At 35.1% G+C, this 16,924-nt stretch overlaps 1 protein-coding gene across 2 annotated transcripts; it reads left to right on the forward strand.

Annotated features, from left to right (window-relative positions):
* Positions 1–5,252: 5,252 nt before the first annotated feature.
* On the forward strand, positions 5,253–15,899 carry LOC107849442 (golgin candidate 5-like). 2 transcript variants are annotated; one of them, XM_016694018.2, is made up of 7 exons: positions 5,253–5,741; positions 6,505–6,576; positions 7,465–7,536; positions 8,418–8,532; positions 15,171–15,233; positions 15,312–15,363; positions 15,626–15,899. In XM_016694018.2, the coding sequence occupies exons 1-4, from the start codon at positions 5,694–5,696 to the stop codon at positions 8,493–8,495; spliced, it is 270 nt and encodes an 89-aa protein (XP_016549504.2). In that variant the 5' UTR covers positions 5,253–5,693; the 3' UTR covers positions 8,496–8,532; positions 15,171–15,233; positions 15,312–15,363; positions 15,626–15,899. The 2 variants fall into 2 exon arrangements, with proteins under 2 accessions (XP_016549504.2, XP_047256725.1); XM_047400769.1 differs by having other exon boundaries at positions 15,316–15,363.
* The last annotated feature ends 1,025 nt before the right edge of the window (positions 15,900–16,924 follow it).

The following is a 16,924-nucleotide window of genomic DNA, read 5'->3' on the forward strand; positions in this document are numbered from 1 at the left end:
CATCCAGTAATATGCATTGTTAGCTGCCTCATTAAAAACCTTACCAGGAAAACCCTGTGGGATAAAACCTCAGCTAAGAAAAAAAGAGTGCAGTGCGCGTATTATACTCGCATCATTTAAAACACACATTCTTCTTATAAATAATGCTCCGTAATTCATAAGTGCATTAACTGCACTAAAACATAGTACTTACTATGAGATCAAAATTAATCTGTTTTCAAGTTAAGCGATCTTTATAATCATGGGGTATCCAATAGAATCGCTTTATAACATTTTAAATCCTTCAAGGATTTTTTTTATAACTTTTGTCATCTAGCTAGACATGAAAAAAATTTATTCTATGTATTCAAGCTTTCCAATACTGTCAGACTGAAACAAACTTCATTTCATCCACCACAAGAGAATAAATCTCCTACAATAACACCAGGAACTTTGTGAAATCTTTATACCCTAAGGCAAAAGTCATACTTTATATCTTATGAATTTTACTTCCGCATAGTAATTCATTTGTACCCCACTGACATTATACGTCCAGTATTTGAATTATGAGTTCAAATATTCACTTTTCAAGTGAATCAAACTACTTGAATTACATACTTTTATTTGACCAATAATTTATCTGTCCATACTCTTTGACAGATTTGTATCCAAGATCTTCGATACTATTTATAATGTTGAGCGCTATATTACATCAAAGATATCATCGACGATTGCTTGATATCGATTCCAATAAGACATAAATTAATGAAGATCTCTTCATTTTCATTACTTATTCAGATACCTGAACCTTTGCCAAGGTTTTATGAAGTGTTATGTCGGTGCTAAGCACTTGCCTCATTATCATGACCATCTTGATCATTTGCTCCTTTCCTTCTTCAAGGAGTTTTACCGTTGGAACCGATTGGTCTATCACGCTTCAAGCGTGTCATAGACTCTGTCCTTTTATGGACTTTTCATTAGAGCATTTTACAGTTGAATTATCATTTAGAGTTAGCAAACATATTTGACAATTAGTTTGCAACATTTTTCAAATGAATTGTCTCTTGAACTTCAAGTTCACATATACATTTTTTATGAGGATCTGGATAATTTATTTCATGCATAATTTTCAACTGTTATTCAACTTTTCCCCTAATGTTAGTAAATCAAACATTTATTTTCAACTTTATCTTGGGATTCATATTTGTGCATTATGATGCAGCAATTGCATCATATGTCGCACACTAAAATTTTTAGATGAAATTTATCTGGTTCTTGACCTTGAATCTATAGTAATAGGGGAGATTTGTTGGCTTGATGCATATGAATGTTGCTTTATTTTGAATGGCACATCTCATATCAAATTTCTTTTGGGAGATTTATTCTCATCATCAATGATTTAGCTAGAATTGGAGGCATACAATTTCTACTAAACCAACCAGCATTATCCACATAATTTGTAGTTTAGAACTGTGTTCTTAATTTAATAATTCGAGCAAACAACTTTAAAAAAATCAAATTGCAAGTTAATAGAAAAGCACATGTGACCATATCATAGATGCATCTATTAAACTATATAATAGCAATCAATCCACATGGCAGGCGAACGGGCCTATATTCACCTTTTTATACGTTCCAAAAAATTTAGGGAATACATCTCAAGCTTAGCTGGTACAATAATCAATTCATTGTGAGAACAAGCAGCACAAGAGAATTCGTGAAGAATCTTTTATTTCTTCAATATATAACCACATGAATTCTCAATTATTTTTTCATCACATTTGAACCGGAATGGTCAACCGTCATGCCAACTGATATTTTTTCAGTAAATTTTAAATTTACTATTGTATGTTATTCTGTCATCATGCACATATTTGTGTTTTACAAAAAGCACGGATAGCCTTACCCTCATTGATTGTAGTAATATAAAGATATAACATCTTTTCATTAATAATAGTCTCAATATAATTTATTTTTGACAAAATATTTGAAACTTAATAAGTTTATTTGGAGACTTACAACAATCTCGATATTGTGAACAATTTCATTCCTCCAGATAGTAACACTTAAGCTCTTTTGGAGCTCTTAATTAATTTCGTGTACTACACATATTTCACACACCATTCATATGGTGAACATCTCCCTCAAGGAGAAAATCATATAAGTACGACCATAATCATAAAATATTTTATAGGCAAGACTTGTTTCTTGCTTTTACCCTTTGCCAATCCATAATAAATATATCAAAAATATTTATGACATACTACAAGTACACGATCAATGATCGTTTATGTCAAAATAAATTTGAATTTATTTTTTACAAACCTTCCGTAGAGGTGAGAACATTTATCCAACCATGCATCAACGTGTCCTTATTAATATTTTTTTCTCGTCTTGACACATTCATTTCATGAATGGTCGAGCATTAATGATGCTTATCACAAATCTCATTCCCTTCAAAGAATGAATTATAATATTCACATGCTTCATAAATTTTCTTCATAAGCTCATTCTCGCACTATGAAATTTATTATATTTACATGACAAACCTCAACATCACTTTGAAAGGTCAAGTGCACCATCACTTTATATTCTTTTATTTTGATGGAGGATTTATAAAATTTAGATCAAATTAGGTCGCACGACAATCACGTGTTCAATGACCTTTCATATCATGCTCATTAGTGGCAAAAATTACCTTCATCTTTTGAAGGATCATTTGAGAACTCATAATGTACTTTGAAGAATATAACCTTCTAATTCTTTAATATATATTTTGTGTAATATTCAGTATTCTCATCTTCGAGATGATAAAATTATTCGTGCCAACTTATGAACAAATTTGTACTACTAAACTCTAAGTTTACCATGTCATATGAGTTCTATTTAGTAAATTTCAGATTTACTAGAACATGAATAATTTTTCAAGTTTGCTATTTTGGAGTATATTTCATAATATTTCTTCTCAATTATTATACCTTTTATGAATGTGTTACTCATATCACATTCACCCCAGGGAATGAATCTGTAACTTTAACAATCAAAATTCTCATTCCCCAGGAATGAAATATAATGATGTCTTAAGCCTATCAAAATATGATAGCTTAGAATATCTTTCAAGATATTGCTCCTTCATGAGCAAATCGAGGCGTACATATAATGTCACGAAATATTTTTCCCTTGTTACGTCTATATTCATATTCATAAATTCAATCACATGTCTTCTTTCAGACATACTATGCACTGCATGCTACCACATTCACTTCAAGGAATGGAGTATATTCAATGGGATATGTTTCATGACTTTTAACTTAACACTCATTATTTTTCTTTACCCATCATAATATCATCAACATAGTGTATTGAGATCCAATCTCAATGTCTTATCCATATAAAGGCATCTTAGGCATAAATTGATGGGACTTAAACCCAATATTTTATCATAGCTCATCGGGATTCTAACCCAATGTTTTACCCTTTAATGAGATGAAATTTGAATCCACATTCTTATAATCAATGACATAATATGTCAAATTATACAACAAAATTCATAACGGACCTTTAAATACTCTTTCCCTTAAACAAAAAAAATACATAAAACTTGTAAATAAATAAGTATCTTTAAAGACAAACATATATAGGAAATTATGACTTTTGATACCTACATCACGTACTTAACCAATTCTTTGCTTATACCTTTGCACAACCCTATCATTCAATCCTTCAAACTTAATTAAATTGTTAGAGTTAAACTTTAAGGTGAAACTTCATATCTCACCTTTTGATGGACGTTCATCGAAACAAATAACATAAGAAATTGCTAACCTTGAAATCCTTTAAATTTATAATCTCACCTTGTTTGACAGAGTCTCATACTGATAACATGTTATAAAATAACGGAAGAAACAAATTGCAAGACTTGTATTATGTATTGTTATGTGTTCTTCAAAATAAAATAAATACATGTCTTTTATAGGCAAATTTTCCTACATTACAACCAATGGTCAGTTGTGTACACTACAAACATTTGTACAATATTGAATTTTTACACTACAAACAATTGTACAATATTAAAAAGATTGGAAGACAGCCACACCATTCTTATTTCTTAACAGTCTCCAAAAACTCCTCTTTTCTAAAAAAAAATTGATCCAACTGCGACGGACGAAGTAATTCACAAGTCCAAACAACTTGTAAATTATTGAATCAAACTAACCACAATATCTTTGGGTTGAATAACAATAACTAATCACATGTGCTTTAATCTTTTAAGTTCATGTGAAGTCAATGCGCAATCAGAATTTTAATAATGTTGCAAGAAACATCTTCTTTCTTTTAAAAGAATATTTGATTTCTTGATATCATATTCCAAAAGTTAGCAAGACATTGCAAAAATAAAATAAAATAGATATATAAGCTAATTATTGCATAAATATTATAAGATCAAGAAGTGGGATGAGTTGGAGTGAGTGACGATGTTCAGAGTTAATAACTCAATCAGTAAACTTAAGGGTTTTATCCCAAAAAGTCACTCGACTTTAGTCTTTTTCAAAATTCACTCAACTATCACATTTTTATTCAAAAAGTCACTCAACCTATTTAATTATTTTCTTAAATAAAATTTATTTATGTGAAATTTCTATTTAAATTAAAATTCTAAAAAATTAAAGATATTTTTAATGACTCTTTTATCCCTATTTCCCTAAATTTAGTATCTCCCCTCCTCTTTCTCATTTTTCTTCTCCGTCTCAAATAATATTATAATTGATTCAACATTAAATATGTTTAATAAAATATCAAAGGATCACAACAAAATTTAACAATAACCAAAGAATTAAAGTTACAATTATTTTTCTCTACCTTTTCAATCCTTGTTTCTACTTCTTTTTTTTTTTCCATCTAATATTTATGTTGGTATTGGAATCTAATTAAATTCAAATTTGCACATTATATAGCTTATTATAAATGCGACGCTCTCAACGATACCATATAAATATGTATGATGAATTAGGGATTTTATACCCATAACTAAATATTATGAGGAATATACCTACGTTATAGAAATTCAATATATGTATGTAATTACTACGTACACGTGTTTTTTAGTAATAAATGAGTTAAATTACGTATCATTTAGTTATATTTCATCGTATTAAAAAATAAACATTGTTAATCAACTCGAACTAGAAAACATAAATACAAAAAAATAACACCAACAATTTAAAACCAAATCTAAATAAATCAAATCACAATTAATCACTAAATACTGGGAGTCTGAAGCAATTAGCATCACTCAAGTTAGTATATGTAACTACAAAAACTAACACCGGCAATCACAGGATGCATCAAGCGACCCTACAAACAGGGAACAGAAGAAAGAAGTCACTGAGGAATCTCCTCCAGTTGAATCACAGGATGCATCAAGTGACCGAACAGATAGTGGAAGACCTTCTGTTTTAGATTCTGTAACTGCACGTGAAGGTGGAAGTTTTGAAGAGCATTCTAATAGGAGCTTTCTTGGTGACCAGCACATAGATGAAGGTCTGAAGAGGGTATCTGATTCAGTTATGCTTGAACATGAGTCACTTAGTAGGCCTGTTGAGGCTACCTAGCGAGGCAATGAGATTGACCTTAAAGAACAACGGTTAAGCTCAGGAAGCAACTCTTCAGATGTTACATATTCATTGGTTGAGCTGGAGAAGCTGAAAAAGGAAATGAAAATGATGGAAACTGCATTACAAGGAGTTGCTAGACAAGCTCAGGTATGTCTGTATGCTTTATAACTAAAATTTGTGCACCTGGTGCTTCTCAGCCAGCTGTAATACTGGACAGAATGATCTCAATCTCCTGACATTACTCGAGTATATGAACTCTTTTGTTGTCTGCACCTGAAGTAAGTGAGTCCAATAATTTTTCGTTCTGTTACCTAAAGATTAGCTGAATTGTGCTCATCCTGAATTATTCCTCCCATCTTGCGAAGTCATGGATAAAAGTTACTTCATTGAGTTGAATTTTGACTAAAAGTAGCTGCAGTTAGAAAAAGTCTTGATTTGACCTGTGTTTGTGTGTGTCAGTGACTCATCTCATTAATATTCTTTTGCATTTGTCAAATATGACATAGTTTCCTATCTTGAGGCCCAAATTCCTGAAAACATGGATATTTTTCTCCGTAATCTGTGGGTCCTTCCTAAAGTTGCGGAGTCCACTGGCATTGGATGTTGGTATAAGCCTAAAGACGAGGCTTAGAGGGAAGCTGCAAATGTGTAGTGTCCCATGTTTTATCGCAATTAGCTCTTTCTTATTATGCAGGAGGATTATTTCTAAGCCAATAGATATACTTTAGGTTTTTGAATTATTGGGACTAATTTCTTTCTCTGTGTGCTTAATTTTTCAATGTCCATACTTACTGTTATGCATCATGCTTGAAAAAAGAATTTACTTGGTGTGTGTGCTAAACCTGAACTTCAGTATCTTGTTTGTAAATACAAATATTCAACGAGATGACACGCAACTGTTTTTCCTCAGGCAAAAGCTGATGAAATTGCGAAGTTGAAGAATGAAAACGAGCAATTGAAGGCTGTCATTGAGGATCTGAGAGTAAGTTCCTATCATTTTAAAGTTCCTTTCAAGGCTATTAACTGAATTTGTTGCTGTCTTCCAGTTTTCCAAATGGCATGAGTCAAAGACATACTACAGTCCGTGTTGTTTCAGGATGGATCGACAATTTCATAAATTTGATTTCTATGATTCTGCTAGTGTTATTTTTCTGCTTGTTATTTGATTATATTTCTTTAACTTCAGCCCTGCTTGCAATTTTTCATCTAGATAGGTAAATCTTCCATGTGGCCCAGATATTGTGTAAGCCGTCTGTTTAACTGATTCAGTCATCTTAACTACCAGCTAATTTGTTAAAGCACTTTCTTATGAACATCACCAATAATCAGACTTCCTTAGACTAGATGTGTGGAGAGCAGGAAGAATTGCTGTTGTTGCATAGTGTCATATGACACACAAGTCATATCATTGGCTATTTTGATTAAACTGCTTTCACATCAACACACATTGTATTTCTCTTAGACGAATTCTAGCTTCTCTCTTTAGTCAGATGATTTGTGCTTCACATGCTCTTTCACTCTCTCATAACTGATAATTTCCTATATCAATTAAATTACAAAAAATTATGGGGAACAGTCATCCCTGCCAAGCAAATCTTCTGATGTTCATTTAATTTTCCTTTAATACTAATATCAAATGTGCATTTGGTTACATGGGTAATGAATCCAAACTTTAATTAGTTCTTTTGTTAGTTTTATTTAAACTGATGAGTTCTAATGCAGTTTTTAAAACTTTTTTCTAAACCCTCATCCCTGCATCTTTCCCTTTATCTTGACTTTAGGTTCATCTTTCAGCCCTCAAAACTCCTTTCCATGTAGAACACCCCAATCTCAATTTTTTCTCTCTCTGCTTACACATTCATTTTTACAGAGGAAGTCCAATGATGCAGACGAATCTCTGCGAGAAGAGTACCATCGAAAAGTTTTTGCTCTTGAGAGGAAGGTCTGAATGTGTTCACATCAATGTTTCAGCTTTAAATTCCATTCTTAAGTGCTTGCTTTATGACTTGATGACCAGCCCTGCACATCAAAGCAGTCATACGAATTCTTGAAAGATGGTTTTTGGCGTGTTGCGTGGTTCTGCTACTTCATTTAAGCATCACAAAAATTGCTCTGTTTCATCTTTTATGCTTTTTGCTTTTTTCATATCTTCTGGTCACAGATTCTTTGTAGTGTATTAATGCTGGTCTGATCCCTAGAATTTTAGTTTAAAATGGTTCTAGTATGTGAAGACAATTGTGACTGTTGAGGGCCGAACCCCTTTAATGCCATTTAATAAGACCTTATTAACAGCATATATGAATCGGAACGGGGAGCTTGGACCCTCGAGAATCCACACACCTTCACGGGAGAGAATTCCTTGGAGAAGCTCCATAACCTTCTTTCCGAGTGCTTCTTACTTCTATAAACAATAGAAAAAATAAAAGTGGAAGCGGCTTCATTTATGATGCACAGACATGATACTTGTTTGAAGAATAAGAGGAACATTTTGTTGGTTGGTAACGTTCCATCCTTTCTAATTTAATTGACATTTTTGAAGAAATTACACCATCCCTTCCTAATATATATTTACTTCTGAAACCTCATATTTACTTTCTAGATTACAGTTCCCCAGTTAGGTTTTTGTAAAACCAAATCCTCTTTTACCATCAGGTTAATCTTTGTCCATGGCATGCTTGATTGCGTCATTGTTGTTTGTGCCTTCAATAGAACTCAAGGACTGATTAGCATTTCTGTTTGCTGTTAAAAGGGGACCATTCAATGCTTCTTTAACATTTTTGTTAAATGTATTACTGTTTTTTTTTGATATTTCAATTATTTCAGGTTTATGCTCTCACCAAAGAAAGGGATACACTTCGCAGGGAACAGAATAAGAAAAGTGATGCTGCAGCTCTTCTATAAAATAAAGATGAGATAATTACTCAAGTAATGGCTGAAGGTATGAAAAACTCAAGAGTCTGCCTATGAAAGTGGTTTTAATACATTATACCATCATTTGGCCTTTGTTTCACATGAAGCTTTGCTACTAATACTATATGTGGCATACAAGACGGTTACAGTTCAGACAAGGTAAATTTACATTAATTTTTAGGTGGTATCTTTGTTTTTATATGGAGTATGAAGATTAGATACCATCATTTGGCCTTTGTTTCACATGAAGCTTTGCTACTATATGTGGCATATAAGAAAGTTATACAGTTCAGACAAGGTAAATTTACATTAATTTTTAGGTGGTATCTTTGTTTTTATATAGACTATGAAGCTTAGATACCATACTTACGCCAGAGCGTGGGGGTCATACTTGCCAATTAACCAAAATAAGAGATGTGTCCTACTTGTCGCAACTATGTATATATGGTCAAACAAAGATTTGAAACAGGAAGAAGGAACAATGTTGATGCTGTCAGAAGTTGGTGTGCCAGGAATTAGGATTGAAAAATATTATTTTACTTTATGTTGAGCTAGGTTTGCACATTTACATTTAGTAAAAGGCTTGATTATGTAGTTAGTATTTGAATGCTTTGAATCCTATAATGATGTCCGATGATGCAATTTAACAGTTTCTGCTACTGCACCAATAACAGCTCATTATGTGTTCTTACATTTCTCTCTGAATTTAATAATCTGTAGATGCTTCTTGCAATTGTTCTGTTGTTTATTTAGTCCTGTAGATTAGTGGCATCTTAAAAGAGCATAGGACTACAAGCCACCTTAGACTTTGTTATGCCACTTCGAATTATCTCATAAGGTAGTACTAGAGGTGGAAACTGATTTGAAACAGTTGAGGTAGTAGGCAATGTGTTCCTTGTCACTCTGGTGAACTAAATTAAGGTTACTTTGAGAGGATAGGTGTTATAGACTTGTTCGTGGGTAAGATTTATGCAAGGCGGGGCCCTCAAGCTGAGAAGGAAAGAAACGGCAAAGAGAATCTGTAGATTTTGCAACCTTCAGATTTTGTGGGCATTAAAAATAGATAGTATTTTAGTTTTACTAGAATTCTTATTTTAAATAGATTTTTCCATGTTAGTAGTTTCTTAGTTTCCTTAAATATCTTGTAATAGGATTCTATATAAAGAGGGGAAGTAATAGACGAAAGGGAAGAAAAATTTACATCAAAAATAACAAGAGATCTGGGTCTCTCTCTAACGAGTCCTAAGGTTGTAGGCTCCCTTTTAACGAGCCTATTGTTTATTAAAAAAATTGGTCGCTCACGAAATAAGAATAAGGAGAAGGATCTGTTAAGCACAGACTTCTCAGTGAATCATCCGGTGACAAGATCCATATCGCGTGGTCGTTATAACTTGGTATCAGAGACAAACACCATGGGCGATCCAAGTAAACGTGAAGGGTTACAGGCACTCCTTCAAGAGGCACAAGTTGCGAATAAAGCACGGATTGTGGAAGCAGTGGCACAATCTGAATCAAGAATGGTTGCTCAATTGGAACAATCTGAATCAAGGATGGTTTCTCAATTGGAACAATTATTGTTACAGTTGCAGGAGTTCATTGTGGGGTTTAGCAAGAATCAAGGAAGAGATTCTGAGGCGGGAGTGAGTCGCAAAACAGGTAAACAGCCATACAAACTCGAAAATAGATCCAACCAAGTGACGGGAAATAATCTGGTGTCAAGATACACAAAACTTGATTTCCCTACCTTTGATGGATCCGAGGACCCATTAATTTGGCTACATCGATGTGAGAAATTCTTCTCCAATCAGAGAACAAATGAAGATGATAAGGTGGATTGGCCGCATTCTATCTTCTAGGTGAGGCACAATTATGGTATCATCAGGTTGAACAAGATAATCAGTCACTTGACTGGTCGGAATTCAAAGAATATTGTACTCTCAGGTTTGGGCCTCCGTTGGGAAGTAATCCATTAGGCGATTTAGTTAACTTGAAACAAACAGGCTCAGTTGACGAATACCAGCGCCGATTTCAAGAACTGTTAGCCAGGGGAAGCAAGTATGTTCGCATAGACCAACAAGTTAGTCTCTTCACTACCGGCCTGATTGATTCTATTCGTCTTGATGTGGAGATGCAGAATCCACCAAATTTGGGTCATGCCATGAATTTAGCCCGTGCATTTGAGAAGAAACAGAAGGTAATTACGGCAACATCCTCTCGAAAAGAGAATTGGCAAGGGACTAAAGGCTATTTGAATACTGCCGCAAATGCAACAGTTCCTACTCCTAAGAGCAGCAACACGCTAAGTGGTATTAGTGAATTAAAACTTGTAAGTTCATCCGCTCCTTTTATTAAAAAATTGACAAGGGCTGAAATGGTGGAGAGAAGGATGAAGGGGTTGTGTTATAATTATGATGAACTATATTCAATTGGGCATCAATGTAAGAAGTTGTTTTGGTTGGAAGTAGCTGATCCAGATGATGAAAATCCTGACCAAAGAGATGTGCAAGAACCTGAAATTTCATTGCATGCCATCACGGGACAGAAAAGTGCAAGACTAATGCAATTACGAGCACTCATGGAAGGTCAAGCATTGTTGAGCTTGGTTGATTCGGGCAGCACACACAATTTCATAAGTTGCACAGAAGCCCGACACTTGGGGATGCAAGTACAATCAGGGACAGGTGCCAATGTTTCAGTTGCTAATGGATAAAAATTTTACAGCAAAGGTATTTGCCCTGGAATGTCATTCACTATTGATAATCAGGCTTTTAAAGCCGACTTCTTTGTTATTCCCTTAGATGGCTTTGACATTGTTCTAGGGGTAATATGGTTACAAGCTTTGGGCCCCATCCTCTTGGACTTTGCTTCACTCACAATGAGTTTTACTTCAGATGGACAACAGGCCGTCTTTCATGGACAATAAACTAGCTCAAAATTGAAACTTCATCTATTACATGATTCAGATGAGCACCACTCCAAATTGGAACAACTCTTGGCTGAATTTTCTGACTTATACCAAGAACCTACAGGGGTGCCTCCTATGAGAAATTTTGACCATCGCATTTGTTTGTTACTTGGTTCCAACCCAGTGGTGGTCCGGCCATACCGCTATCCTCATTTACAAAAGGATGAGATAGAAAAACAATGTGAAGAGATGTTACAACAAGGGATCATACGGCCGAGTAAATCACCATTCTCATCCCCGGTTTTATTGTTCCATAAACAGGACGGAACTTGGTGTTTTTGTGTTGATTATCATGAGCTCAATGCCAATACGGTGAAGGATAAATTTCCAATTCCCGTGGTGGATGAATTACATGGTTCTACATATTTCACAAAGTTGGATTTGAAATATGGCTATCATCAGGTCCGTATGGATCCTCTGGATATTGAGAAGACAATTTTTTGTACACATCATGGCCACTTTGAATTTTTGGTTATGCCATCCGGATTGTCAAGCCATTCTAATTGTCAAACGCACCATCAACGTTTCAGGCACTTATGAACAAGGTATTTAAACCCTATTTACGTCAATTTGTGTTGGTTTTCTTTGACGACATTTTAATATTTAGCAAGACATGGGACAATCATCTCTCACATGTGCATATAATTTTTGAGTTATTACGAGCTCATAATCTATATCTCAAGAAGTCCAAATGCACTTTTGGTGAGAGACAAGTAGCATATCTTGGCCATTTAGTGTCTGAAACAGGCCTGGCAGCAGATGCAAGTAAAGTTCAGGCCATCATTGATTGGCGTCAACCACAGTCCATCACTACCTTGCGCGGATTCTTGGGCTTAGCAGGTTATTACCGCAAGTTCATAAAGAATTATAGTCAATTATCAACCCCTTTAAACAACATGCTTAAAAAGAACTTGTTCCAGTGGGATGATGTAGCCTTGTCTTCTCTTTGCACCCTCAAAGAAGCATTTGCAAATGCTCCAGTTTTACAACTGCCAAATTTTGATAAGCAGTTTATACTTGAGTATGATGCCTCCGAAAGTGGTATAGGAGCAGTATTATAACAAGATGGCCATCCTATTGCCTTTTTCAGTAGACAAGTAGCCATATGACACTTTAAATTGGCTGCCTATGAGCGTGAATTAATTGGCTTAGCCAAGGCAATTCAATATTGGCGTCCTTATTTATGGGGCAGAGCTTCTTGATTCGCACAGACCATTATAGCCTTAAATACTTGTTGGAGCAACACCTTACCACTTTACCCCAATAACATTGGATTAGCAAACTTATGGGGTTTGACTTTTGTGTGGAGTATAGGGCTGGACACTTGAATAAGGCTGCTGATGCCTTGTCCCGTCGCCCTACTACAGAGGAATTAATGTATGCTATTAGTCACCCACGTGTTTTATTACTTGATGCAATCAGATAAGAGGTATCTAATGATGCTTCCTTGCAAGAATTAGTCCAACAAGTGCTCCGCCATGAGCTTGATGCTTCCTGGTCAATTAAGGATGGTCTACTCTTTTACAAAGGTCGTATCTACTTGTTGCCCTCTTCCTAATTGATCTACGCAATTCTGTCAGGATTCCATGATAATTCCCATGAAGGGGTACAGAAAACATTGCATTGCATACGACAGGATTTCTACTGGAAGGGGGTGAAGTCAGTTATTAGGGATTATGTGGCTGCTTGTCCAGTTTGCCAACGTAACAAGGCTGAACACCTAAGCCCAGCAGGGTTACTGCAACCTCTTGCACTCCCCGAGCAGGTCTGGGCTGATATTGGAATGAACTTTATTGATGGCTTACCAAAGGCATGGGGCAAAATAGTATTGTTTGTGGTAGTTGATCGATTTTCCAAATATGCACACTTCATACCCTCGTCTCATCCTTACAATGCAACTTGTGTTGCTCACGTTTTCTTTGAGCATATTGTTTGGCTGCATGGGATACCCGAATCAATTACTTGTGATAGAGATGTGGTTTTTACAAGCATTTTTTTAGAGAGAACTGTTTCGTCTAAGTGGCACAAAGTTGGCATTCTTATCTGCGTATCATCCTCAAACAGACGACCAAACAGAAGTTGTGAATCGTACTATCGAAATGTATTTGTATTGCTTGATTGGAGATTATCCGAAGAAATGGGTTGACTAGTTGCCTTGGGCAGAATATTGCTATAATACTTCCTCTCATACCACATTGTAAACAACTCCTTTTAAGGTTGTCTATGGTCGAGATCCTCCTCGTCTATTGTCCTATGAAGCTGGTTCTTCACGGGTAGAGGTTGTTGACAATGCCTTGCTTGATCGTGATTCAGTTTTTGTGACATTCACATCAAGTTGCAACAAGCTCAGGTTAGAATGAAAGAATATTATGACAAAGGTCACCGGGATGTTGCATTTGAACCAGGTTCACTAGTTTGGCTGCGTTTACATCCTTATCGTAAAAAATCTATTGGGGATCATTTGCGGCATAAGCTCACACCTCGGTTCTTTGGGCCTTTTCCTGTGTTACGTCGAATAGGGGAAGTTGCGTATCAGTTACAACTGCCCAGCGAGAGTAAGTTGCATAATGTGTTTCATGTATCCCTCCTCATGGCTTTTAAAGGTATGGCTCCAACAGTTCCTCCGACTCTGCCTCCAGTAGAGGATGGCCGTGTGGTTCCTATGCCTTGTTCTGTTCTACGTGCTCAACTTAATTGAGGAACTTGGGAACTTTTAGTGCACTAGTGTAAATTTGAATTGTTAAATGCTACGTGGGAGGATGCTGCACATTTTCGTGATACCTATCCAGACTTTGAGCTTGAGGAAAAGCTCTTCTTAGAGGAAGGGGGTAATGTTATAGACTCATTTGTGGGTAAGGTTTATGCAAGGCGGGGCCCTCAAGCTAAGAAGGAAAGAAACGGCAAAGAGAATCTGTAGATTTTGCAACCTTCAGATTTTGTGGGCATTAAAAATAGATAGTATTTTAGTTTTACTAGAATTCTTATTTTAAATAGATTTTTTCCATGTTAGTAGTTTCTTAGTTTCCTTAAATATCTTGTAATAGGATTCTATATAAAGAGGGGAAGTAATAGACGAAAGGGAAGAAAAATTTACATCAAAAATAACAAGAGATCTGGGTCTCTCTCTAACGAGTCCTAAGGTTGTAGGCTCCCTTTTAACGAGCCTATTGTTTATTGAAAAAATTGGTCGCTCACAAAATAAGAATAAGGAGAAGGATCTGTTAAGCATAGACTTCTCAGTGAATCGTCCGGTGACAAGATCTATATCGCGTGGTCGTAACAATAGGAGACTGGCCCAATACTAGACTTCTAGGGACACCGGTCCTTAGAGATCTAACATTTTTAGCCCAGATTTCTATTATTTTGTGCTATTATGGCTGAGCCTTTGGCAAGAGTCTCCGTTTTTTTGATTGGTAACCTTTGGCTTGAGTTTCTTTCAGTTTAGTCCCTGGGTAACAGGTATACCAGATTATCTAGAGAAATATATTGATCTTTTAAAGTTTTAGCCCTATATTCATCGATTTAAATAACGGAAAATTTAATATCTAAATTATATCGAAAATGATTGGAAAGGTGAAACAAACTAGATGTTTTTTGATCATTATGAACAAATCCAAAATCTTTATATATAGAGCCAATAATATATATATATATATACTTCTTTTGCAATTTCAATGTCTAAAACTTATTGTTTCTTCCAGCTGAGCAGCTTTCAAAAAAGCAAGCTGCCCAAGAAGCTCAGATGAGAAAGTTAAAGGGCACAGGTGTGGAAGCAGTCATACTTATTCTGTTTCAGAAACATATTTAATAAGTTTTAACAAATCTTCCATTTGTTTTGAAAGTTAGATCAGAGAGCTTGAAGAAGAGAAGAAAGGATTACATACCAAGCTTGAGGTCAGTCATTTCTAATTGATTCAGTGACCTGATTATAGATATTGTGAGGGGTGTTTGAATTTTTTGTTGTTGAATAATAAGATGTGTCTTACTTTCAGCTCTCTTCTATTATAGTTAATGTGTTCCTTTATGTTAAAATGTTGAATTCCTTTTTTTCATTTTCATGAAATGTTTCTCCGAGTTTTCAGCTAAGTTGTTCTTAGTTTTTATATGCCTGCTATAATAATTCGAGAGTTAAAATATTTTCCAAAACTAACCGCAGATACAGCTGAAGTTCATCTAAAGAGGGGAGAAATGTTCAAGATCTGTTTGGTATGAAGGAAAATATTTGTTGATGATAAGTCACTTTTTGGGGTTTTGTTGCCAAAAAATATTTTCCACCAAAAAGGGAAGGGGTAAATGTCTTCTTTTACATATGTATGGAAGTTATTTTTCTTCACAGTTATCACAACTTCTAACTTCATACAACAGCTCCGACCAACACTTAGAATTATAAATCCTTATTCATCAACATACTAACCAATTTGCTAACATCATTATTAGCTCTTTGATAAATGTTCTTCTGTTTTCGACAGGAACTATTTTCTACAAATGAATGTACCACCGGGAGGCATTTTTCATACTTGCAACAAACATATTTCATATTTTTTGATAGTTCTGCTTGGATAACCTGAATCCGCTTTGAGAAAGATTTTTCTTTTCACCTGGTATTTGTTTTAAGAGAGAGGTAGCCTTTTGTCTTGGAAGTTTCCTTTTGCTAAACACTTGAGTTGAATCACTCAAGGTGAGTGTTTTACATAGCAGGTGTAACACCTCGAAATCGGGTCCCGAGACGTCACACGGTGCTTAGGATCACAAGTGACCCCAAGCTAACCCTTCTACTGGCATAACTCATAAGCAACTGAACAAAAAGTATAAATCTATACAAATCTGCGGAAAATAACTCTTTTCTGAATATGATAGATACAAAACTAAATTTACAAGATTACAACTCTGCTTTTACAACCAAAACTGAAATGGAATACATCAACTTCTACTGACTATCTAGGAAGCCTCTACTAGTACTGACTGTAGGTAGCCGGGTCATGACTCCCGACTAACCCAACTCAATACGACTGAATAAAGAAAATACAACACTTCTCAAACTGTATAACTAACTCAAGACCTTGAATCAAAAGAACTCATCACCTGCTGACTGGATGCCGCGAACTGACTAGATTTGAAGATGTACACTATACCTTGTACCTACATTTCGAGAAAATGTAGCCCACATACGAATATGTGGGTCAGTACCATGGAAACGTACCGAGCATATGGAGGTGCAATGCATATATAAAATAATATCTTAATATTATCACAGTTTATAAAATTATGCATGCTGATATAAATGACTCACTTAGTTCGAATTAAAATCATTATAATCATAAGAGAGTAAAATATATCGGGTGAAACATGTGAGTCATCATAATAAATCTCAATTCACTTCCATCTCGATTCCAAATCATCAAAGCAATCTTAGTGAAATCTGGAATATTGAATACATCATAAATCTGCATTTCAA

This window comes from Capsicum annuum, chromosome 12, assembly GCF_002878395.1.
Source record: "Capsicum annuum cultivar UCD-10X-F1 chromosome 12, UCD10Xv1.1, whole genome shotgun sequence".
In the NCBI taxonomy this organism is placed as follows: Eukaryota; Viridiplantae; Streptophyta; class Magnoliopsida; order Solanales; family Solanaceae; genus Capsicum; species Capsicum annuum.